Source organism: Danio aesculapii, chromosome 19, assembly GCF_903798145.1.
Source record: "Danio aesculapii chromosome 19, fDanAes4.1, whole genome shotgun sequence".
NCBI lineage: Eukaryota > Metazoa > Chordata > Actinopteri > Cypriniformes > Danionidae > Danio > Danio aesculapii.
Window position 1 is genome coordinate 38,107,953 of NC_079453.1, and position 10,451 is coordinate 38,118,403.

The 10,451-nt window shown below is 33.4% G+C and overlaps 1 protein-coding gene across 1 annotated transcript in view; it reads right to left on the bottom strand.

Annotated features, from left to right (window-relative positions):
- The window catches only part of csmd2 (CUB and Sushi multiple domains 2), a 543,350-nt gene extending 534,196 nt beyond the window's left edge, over positions 1 to 9,154 (bottom strand). Inside the window, exon 1 of the mRNA XM_056479194.1 lies at positions 8,785 to 9,154. Coding sequence (XP_056335169.1) covers positions 8,785 to 8,968 — 184 coding nt within the window. The 5' untranslated portion in view covers positions 8,969 to 9,154. The remainder of the gene's footprint in view (positions 1 to 8,784) is intronic.
- Positions 9,155 to 10,451: the final 1,297 nt, after the last annotated feature.

Here is a 10,451-nt window from a genome sequence, read left to right on the forward strand (position 1 = left end):
CGAGTTTAACAAACATTTGCATTTCTATATCTATGTAAATTTCTTAGAGAGCCTACTGTATGTGCATGTCACTATTGTTACACTCAAATAAGGCTATTTCTACAAAATTGGAGTCACTGTTTTGCATATATTGTATAAAGTTTCTACAATATATTTCTACATTCTACAATCGATGTTCTTCAATCTAAGAGTGTTACTGTAAAAGCATTATATATATGATTTAAAGATAATGATATGATATATACAGATGAACTGTATATACAGATATACTGACAAAGCCAAATGTATAATTCCCTGACTTTTTCTTGACTTTCATGAATAAAATGTTGAATTTCCGTAGCCTATAAAAACTGTTAAACATACTTGGGAATGCCCTATTTTATCAGACAACAATATTTATCTGAAGAGACTTTAAATGAAATATTTTTAAATGTGAATCCTTTCAGAATTGTGCAATTTTTATCAAAAGTAAACCTTAAAAAACAGTTTTAGCTTTTTTTTTTATCTTCTATGTTATTATTTATGTATTTTATCTTATGTATTATGTATTAATGTTGCTGACTTTTTATTGTCAAACTATTTTTATAATTATAGAAAAGTGATATATGTAAAAATGTTGTAAACTTGACCGTTTTTTTGGCCATGACAGCCAGAGAAGCTGATATGGCAATAAACTAAAAAAACTATCCATCCATAGCCTATATTGAACGAAAAAACAAGTCGCTGTTGTGTTTGGCATATCAAAATTGTTTGAGCTTGAATACCTCCAATTTTAAAAAGAAATTAAATGAAAGGAGAGCTTCCAATCTTTGAAGTGGTCATTTTAGCTAAAGCTTTTGTAATTTACATTTTCCTGGCATGTTTGCATTAGGGATGGCTTCGTGGCTGACTGTTATTTTAATAAATGAATAAAATTACACAGATATCGAACCATAAATATACACAAAACATGCGAAACTACAGGATAAACACATGATATGGAATAGAAAAAATTATATGTACAGTGATAAAAAAAATTCCTGTTATTCCATGACATTTTTGTTTTTAAAACTTTTGACTTTTGATGCTTGAAGTAGACTTTTTTAAAAATTTTTTTGGAAATTCCATATTTCAGATTTTCTTATGAATTTGTAATTATTAATCATCTACTTTGCAAAAAACACGTTTCTTATTTAGAGTTTTTGTCAAGTAAAAGTAAAGTAAAATAGTAAAACAATATTAGCAAGTAAAAAAAATATTGTCTTGTTATCAGAAATAATATGTCAAAGTTAAGTGAGTTTCAAGAGTTTACACTTAGATATTGCTTGATATTAATAGCAGGTTTGGCATTCTGTCCAGGGAGAGAACCCTGAGCTCAGAGATAAACGAGTCCAGGGCTGCCACCTGGTCAATTAGCATGTAAGGGGGTCCGAGATCAGGTAGGTCTCGAGAGCTCCCCCTGGTAAAGGAGGAAAAGGAGGAGATGAGGTGGTAGGGGGATTCTTTTAAAACAAAGATAAGGCCAAGTAGGGTGAAATTGTTCTATTTATAGTAGGCTTGGATCAATCTGATTGGATCATTGCTGATTACGGATGAGTAACCAGCCGCGATCAGTTCACTTTTTTTCTAAATATAAGCAAAATAATCTGCCAATGGGGCAAGCAAAATAATATTATTTCAGCAAAAACAGGACTATTTTGCTTGTTTTAAGGAAAAAATTTCTTAATTTTGACAAGATAAGATCTTTTTCGATCTAGAAAATGCTTATTGATTTAAGATTTTTTAGAGATTTGTACTATAAACAAGTAAGTAAAGCATTTTTTTTTTGTTTTTTTGCAGCGTACAAGCTGGAATTTGGAAGATAAATGCCTTCCAGATTAGCACTCTCCCATATCTCCAATATGAATCAACGATTTTGATGACATCACTCTGCACTTTAGCTTCTCATCAGATCTTCTCTTTAATCAAAGGCTGTCTAGAATCAGAAATTTCCCGCCCCCTATGCTATAAATAGACAAGCTATCCATTACTTGTTCACACAAATCCCGTTTGTCTATGGCGAGCGGCACATAGTGCACTATATAGGGGATAAATGATCCAGCCAGTGTAAATATGCTTTCCCATGAAATGAATGAAGTCTGCACACATAGTCTACTCCAATATAGACACATGCTAGTGGATCACATGAAGAAGAGCAGACCACAAACTGAAATAAATATTCAAATATTCAATAGAATGCTATATTTTAAAGCAATCTGAAGAAAATTAGGAGGAAAAACTGTTATTAGACTGTGGCTGTGATAAACTGTCAAATGTAATGTCAAATAAATTATATTTGCTGTTTTAAGATCTCCCAGCAGCAGGTGATGGCTGTAGGGGGCATTCACTGCATAAAACATATGCCAGAATAGTTGATGATTCATTCCGCTGTGGCGATCACTGATAAACGAGGGACTTAAGGAAGGCTGAAGGAAAATGAGTGAATGTTTTAAAAGAAGGGGGAGGGGCTGTTCAATAAGCCCTGCCCTTTCTTTCTCTTTAAATGAAAAATCACATCAGTAGTTTTTAGCAGTAGTTCAAAGTTTATTAGTAGTTTTTCAAGGCACTTTATATTAACTTTAACTTTAAATATGCCTTTTTTATACTGTACAATAATTATATGGATGTGAATAGTACTATGGGGAGTGTAGTACTATCAATATAAACACATGAACATCCTCTCTACTGTTTTAATAAGCTGATTATCCGCTGAAGTTCATTTAGTTTGACGACATGTATTTATTTAGAACATCATGCAAGATCCTCACATAAAGAGTCACACATGTTAGAGAGGTTTGAGGTTTCATGATTATACACATACAGTTGAAATCATAATTATTAGCCCCCCTGAATTATTAGCCCCCCTGTTTATTTTTTCTCCAATTTTTATTTAACGGAGAGAAGATTCTTTCAACACATTTCTAAACATAATAGTTTTAATAACTCATTTCTAATAACTGATTTATTTTATCTTTGCCATGATGACAGTAAGTAATATTTGACTAGATATTTTCAAGACACTTCTATACAGCTTAAAGTGACATTTAAAGGCTTAACTAGGTTAATAAGGTTAACTAGACAGGTTAGGGTAATTAGGCAAGTTTTTGTATAATGATGGTGTGTTCTGTAGACTGTCAAAAAAAAAAATAGCTTAAAGGTGCTAATAATTTTGACTTCAAAATGGTGTTTAAAAAGTTAAAAACTGCTTTTATTCTAGCCGAAATTAAACAAATAAGGCTTTTTCCAGAAGAAAAAAATATTATCAGACATACAGTGAAAATTCCCTTGCTCTGTTAAACATAATTTGGGAAATATTTAAAAAAGAAAAAAACTAAATAAAATAAAAGGGGGGCTAATAATTCTGACTGCAGTTGTACACTGCAAAACAAATTCTTTCATTTACAGTGTTTGTCTTGTTTCTAGTCCAAATATCAAACCAATTCTTAAATAAAGAAGCATTTTCTAGACAAGTAAAAAAATATATTGTCTTGTTTTCAGAAATAATAGTAAAAATTAAGTGAGTTTTGCCTTAAAACAAGTCAAACAATCTGACGACGAGGTAAGCAAAATAAACTTATTTCAAAACAAAAACACGATTATTTAAATTACAGCATTGGGAGATCATTTTGGTTGTTTTAAGCAAAAAATACTAGATTTCAATTGTTATTCCTGAAAACAAGACATTATTTTCTTGCTTGTCTAGAAAACGCTTCTTGATTTAAGAATTTCCAGATATTTTGGACTAGAAACAAAAAAATAAACAAGAAAAACATTTTTTTGCAGTGTATAAATGCATATAATTAAAATTTCTGTAATATGCATATATTTTATAACACACAACCATATAAAATACATTTATTATTAATTTAAATATATATATATTAACATCCCTTTCCCAGTACTAAAACATATGCTGGATAAGTTGGTGGTTCATTCCACTGTGGCGACCCCTGATGAATAAAGGGACTAAGCCAAAGGAAAATGAATGAATGAATAAATGAATAATCCAATTTAAATGCTCTAAAATGTGAGATAAATGTCTAATGTGATGTGATTATATCAGATGTGTTTCTTATCTTCATTAACCACAATCATGCTATTTCCAATTTAAGATATTCATCTCATACGGCTTTTTTTACCCACGTCAGCCACATATAACTCACAGATTGGACTAATTAAACTCTGTAATAACATGAGAGCCTCTGTGCCTTCTCAGTGCCTTTATTTTATTTATACTTCTTTATGTACTTTAATGATGAGCAATGATTGGTGGTTAAATTTTCCCTTTCTGATTCTGTGAAGAGATTCTGTGAGTATAAATATACACTTATATCCAATGCCTTTGAGAAGCTGGCTGCAGACTGCAAGCTGAGCTGCATGCAATGCTTTTTAATGGGCTCACCTAACCAGACCCCTAACCCTACCCCTCACAGTGACGTCACTAGCTTCATCGAGTGCATTGTGTCTGACATTGCATGCAGATACTATTGATGCCCTTTACTGTGTCTTTCCAACTATGTTCACTCCCTTCAGACTGGAATCTCACTTAAGATGGAGAAAACCCCTATGAAATCCACTCAGAAGTCTACTTACTGTATTGTCTATTAGAACACACATTTACTTGAGAAAACAACATTTATTGTACACTCACTGTGGCTTAAAGAGACAGTATACCCCCTCCCCCTCAAATAATTTGCCATCATTTACTCATCTTTTACTTGCTTCAAAATAGTTTGAGTTTTTGTTGAAGAAATTTGAAGAATGTTGAACACCTGTATCTATTTTCATTTCTTGATGAACTATGCCTTTAACGACAAGATGTCAAAAGACAGTTAAACTTGACGAAATCAGATAAATAACTCAACATTGTACAGACAAATGTTTTACTGTTATTTTATTTTATTTTATATTTTACTTTATTTTATTAAATATTTATTGTATGTTTTATGATTTTATTTTGTTTATCATTTATTTTATTGATTATTTATTTATTTTATTAATTATTTATTATGTATTTATTTATTTTGTTTTATTTATTATTTATTTTATTTTATTAAATATGTATATGTATTTTACTATTTTATTTATTATTTATTAAGCATTTAATTTATTATTTTTTATTTTATTTAATATTTATTATGAGATTTATTATTTTGTTTTATTTATTATTTATTTTATTTTATATTTACTATGTATTTTACTATTTTATTTAATTTTTGTTATTTATTTTATTTATTATTTATTTCATTTTATTTTACATTATCTATTTTATTATTTTATTTATTATTTAATATTTATTATGCATTTAGTTTTTTTTATAATTTTTTAAATTTAATTTAATATGATGTCTTTGTCATCACATACCATTTTCCCCTTTTTATATATGGACCTAACGATCCACATTAATACATATTTTTATCAACTGCATGTCTGATATTAAACAACACAGTGCATTCAAAGCGAAAAAAAAAAGGTAAGGTCTACCGTTGATGTAGCTGTGTAAACAAATCCACTCTATCCTTGCCAAATCCATCCTTCTTCATCCCTCTGGGATTTGCATGCAAACACCAAAGCTGTTTAGAAATCTTTACATTTAAAGTCTAAGCAAACAATCTGGCAGGTGTTAATTTTCTTGCTATAAAAATGGAGATGATGGAAAACATTGATAAGCGACAAAAGCATGTATAAATCTGAATGAAAGAGATTTCCACGACAAACAACACTGTTTGAGCATTAGTGTGTGCCATTTTGGGAGAAGCAGCTCTTGCTTTGCTGTAGTTGTGCTAAATGCTCTGGTGGGAGCTGTCCGTGATCCTAATTGGACTATAGCAAGGGACTGTAGCTCTAGGAGTCAAAGCAGAGGCTGACTTACATCCAGACTAAACGTTTAGTGTTATTTTTGTTCCCTCAGCACAAAATCTGTCTAAAAAGCTTGTTTGTTGAGGAATATTTCAAGTCGCTTGTTGAAGGCAGCCGGTGTAAAGGACGCAGAGAGCTGGAGGGGAGCTGTCCGTGGTGCTGAAGTGTCACAGAACTACAGCAGCTTTGAGCGATTCCTTCAAGTCTAGTTTAAACACCTGTTACCGCTCAGCTGACAAATGCATCAGCGCTGAAACACAGAGCAGCTAAAAAGAGAGGAATCGTTTTTGAGGGAGCTTGAAATGCGTTCCCTAATGTAATCATGCAAAGTTACTGGCCAAACTGAATATGTGCGTCAAGCTTTTTCCCACATGATGAAAAGATTTCTCCAAATTCTTGTGTTGGATAGAGCCTTACACACAAGTTGCATCATGGAAGTGCATGGGTTTGTTGACGTTGACCATTTTATGAAGTCAAGTGGCATCAAATATCAAAGATTCTGGGCGAGGGATTCATCCAGTCGTCGATGATGTTGAGTTTTCATACTGTTTGGTTAAAACATGAGAAGCGTTTCATCTTGAGTGTTTTTGTATCTTCTGAGGTTTGGAAAAGGCACAAGATTAAGCAAATGACTTCTTTCATGCTAAATGATAGAAGCAGAATAATGCGATTAATTTTTAATCTGTTCTGTTTCTTTAAAAAATATGTATATTAAAATAGGCACTGGTAATAAGTGGCCAGATATACAGTGTACAGGATATATTAGAAAAATGAACAAAACATCATAAAATCCTTGTCAAACAATGTAAGGATCATAATTTATAATAGAAAATAAATATGTATATACATTTTAATATATTAAAAGCTGAATACATTTATTATGTATATGTTTTGAGAAAACATTCTACTCCAAAACTTTTAATAAACAAAAAAAGTAGAGTTGTTTTAACCCAAATGTATGTTTCTTTCTAATATTATTAAAATATATTGTGTTTTACATTTACTATAACTTATATGGTAGGATGAAAACTAACTTTTTTAATAAAACTAAATAAATGCTGTGCTGTAAGTGGATTTTTACTAGTTATTACTTTTTATTTTTAATATTTTAGAAGCATGCATATTGCCTTTTTTAAATATTACTTCTATATACTTGAATATTTTTATAAATATATTTATTTTACATGTATATAATATATAAATGTTGTACTCTTTATAGATATTATTACAATACACACACACATACATACATACATACATACACACACATATATATATGTGTGTGTGTGTGTGTGTGTGTGTGTGTAAATACCATGATTATCATATCTAATAGATTTTGTTTAGTAAAATTGCAGGTCATTTTATCCCCAGTAATCTACACGTTTGTCTAAACTGAAATATTGCACGTTTTCTTGTATAAAAGAGGTATACAAGAAACATTTTTACAACAATTTAATTTGAACCTTCTTTTCAATCAGGAACTTGTCAATAAGCAGTGACCACAGAGCCAACATGATAATCTCAGCCATGCCCCAGCTGAAGAGGCATTAAATTTGCATTTCCTTCAAGCTAGAAAAAAGGCCCGTTTTATTTCACCAGTCATAGCTTATGCGCTAACACGAAAACTCTAAAAGGCTTCCAAGATATACTCGGTTTATTAATGAAGCATGAGAGACCCCAACACCGGCTCTGTGTGTAAAGCACAGCTATTCTGAAGCTTTAGTGCCGCTCAATGGAAAAACAGGGAAACTGCTTGACGGCTCCGCGAGCGCTTTTCGGACCGGTCAAAAAACGCAGAACATTCTGCTCATAAACGTAATATTACTTATTCGTTTGGGTATTATGTGTAGACACATAAAATGTCGACTGTTTAGGTTTACCAGCTTTTGTCATAATCTATCGAGCGACATCAGCTCTGAAGTAAAAACAACACGGTTAAATCTCAGTAGCGCGAAACGGATCAGTATGCTACTGAATTAAAGTGATAGTCAATCAAATGAAGCGTGTTTATTTACTAATTAATGAAATGTTGTTATAATGTTGTTCCAGGTCTATGACTTTTATCTTTACTCAAAGTAACTGGAACAGAAAAGGAGATGCAAGAATGAGAGTCACTGTGTTTAAAGGTTACTAATGCCTGTTAATGTAGCTATCATTCATGATACACTTAGCTGCTTCCTTCAAAACAATACACACTCCGACTATAACTTCCCTTCAAGGTAGGCTCTTAGATGGATAGTTGATTGGGGATGCCAGAATTTGAAGAAACGCAACAAATTATCATGCCTTGGCTGTCTGAACGGACATGATTTACACGGAGGAAGCTAAATAAATGTTGAAAATAGCGCAGAGTCAAAGACCTGTTTTGTTGGCATGAAACCCCCCTCTATCTCCAGCCTCCACATACGCCCCCCTTCCTCCCAAACTCACTCATTCACTCTTGGCTCCCACACTCACGAAATCTTGCGCCACACACACACACACACATGTATTTTGGGAAACGTTTCGCGTTTATCCATTCAGCCTTTAAACTAAATTACCACATGCCAAAAATAAGCATAGGCTATATAGTTCAAAGCATAATGCAACATATGATGCGTATATGGGGCAAACCAAGAAAAGAACACACCAAACGCACCTTGAAAAGTACATATGTCTCTCTTAACACTGACGCACACATTGTGTACTGTACGTGCAACCTCTTCATGCTAATGACTGGTATGTTTCTCCATTGATGCTAGGTAGATCCATATCAATGAAACGCGTGACCCAACATTAAATGCCACAGCGCTGCTGGCACGAATTTGACAATGACAGCACTCCATCCGCATGTCAGGGTCGTATGTGGCGTCCGAGAGGGTCGCGCGCACGGCAACAGGACCACATGCAGCAGAACGGGAAACTCACCCTTAACCGATGCAGCCAGCAGCCCCATATAGAAGAACAGCACCCCGCTCCAGTGATGCGCCTGTACTCCCACCTTCATTAGCGCAAAAATCCTTATACCATCCAGTTTCCTCGTCCCGTTATATGTACATCTGCACTCTGTCCTCACGAGTCCCGTTCTGTCAGGATTCAAAGAGGCGCTCATGGTGGGCTTTTTTGGCAGGCACGGTTATCAGATGGTTTTAAAAGGAAGATTCACTTGGTGTCGGCGCTGAGAAAAATCCCAGTGCATGGAGACTGGACCCTCGCAGCTGGACTGAACCATCTCAAGCGAGCCGCGGGGTGAGCCGATTCTAATAGACGCGTTCTCTCCTAAAACCTGAAGAGCTGATAAGGAGAACTGTATCTGATCTCTTCAAGCTGACGTGAACGGATAAAGTCTGGAAAGCGACTCGGATGGATGATGCGGCATCCACCTATGCGTACGCCTCCACCGCGCGCGACTTCAAGTTTAATTCCCAATTAACGCAGCGCTGAAATCCACGTTTGTGTCTTTCTCCCAATGAGTCACTGTGCAAGAACCGCTAGGATTCACTAGGTATCACCGCCCACTCGTGGAAGTTTACAGCCTTTCTCGCTGTCTGAATCATTTCCAGCCGTGAAAATAATCGTTAAGGGGTTTCCACATCTGGCTGGGCGCTCTGTTTCAAGATTTAAGCAACTGTAATGAAGAGCGCGACTGCAGTGCAAGCTCTCTCTCTCTCTCTCTCTCTCTCTCTCTCTCTCTCACCCTCTCTCTCTCTCTCTCTCTCTCTCTCTCTCTCTCTCTCTCTCTATTCTTGCGCGCGCGCTCTCACCTTTGCAAGGTGTACCAAAAAACGCAAACATTATAAAGTTTATAACTGTAAATAAATAGATAAATAAAGGTAGCCTATAGAAACGTGTTCATAGACCTATTAAAACATAATAATAATCTATAAAATAATCTATCTATCTATCTATCTATCTATCTATCTATCTATCTATCTATCTATCTATCTATCTATCTATCTATCTATCTATCTATCTATCTATCTATCTATCTATCTATCTATCTATCTGTCTTTCTGTCTGTCTGTCTGTCTGTCTGTCTGTATATTTATGAAAATATTGTATTTTTTGTTTCTGTTATCATTTGATAAAAAATATTACAATAAAAATCAATCAATATTACGATATTTTATTTAAATTTATAACAACAGGTTTCGATGTGCGTATATTTGAATTGTAATTTATTCATTCAGAATGATCAGCATTATTACTCAGTGTTGAGTGTCATGAATCAACATTCAGTGATTCATCATTCCGCTTTCAACCGCACAGGCCTACATTTTAATGTTCACATACAAAACTCTTGTTTACAATCGGGAAAAAATACATAATTTAATAATAATAATAATAATAATAATAATAATAATAATAATAATAATAATAATAATAATAATAATAATAATAGCAACGTTTTATTTGCCTGGTTTGTATATTTATTTATTTATTTAGATTAGCATTCTTGAGTGTCCCACCCCACCCCGACAAATAAACTGATAAATAAATATATATTCATATTTATTTAATAAATAAATAAGTAGCCTATAGTTTTCGCGACGTATAGGCTACATGTGACGTAGTGTAAATGTTCGCAAAATTGT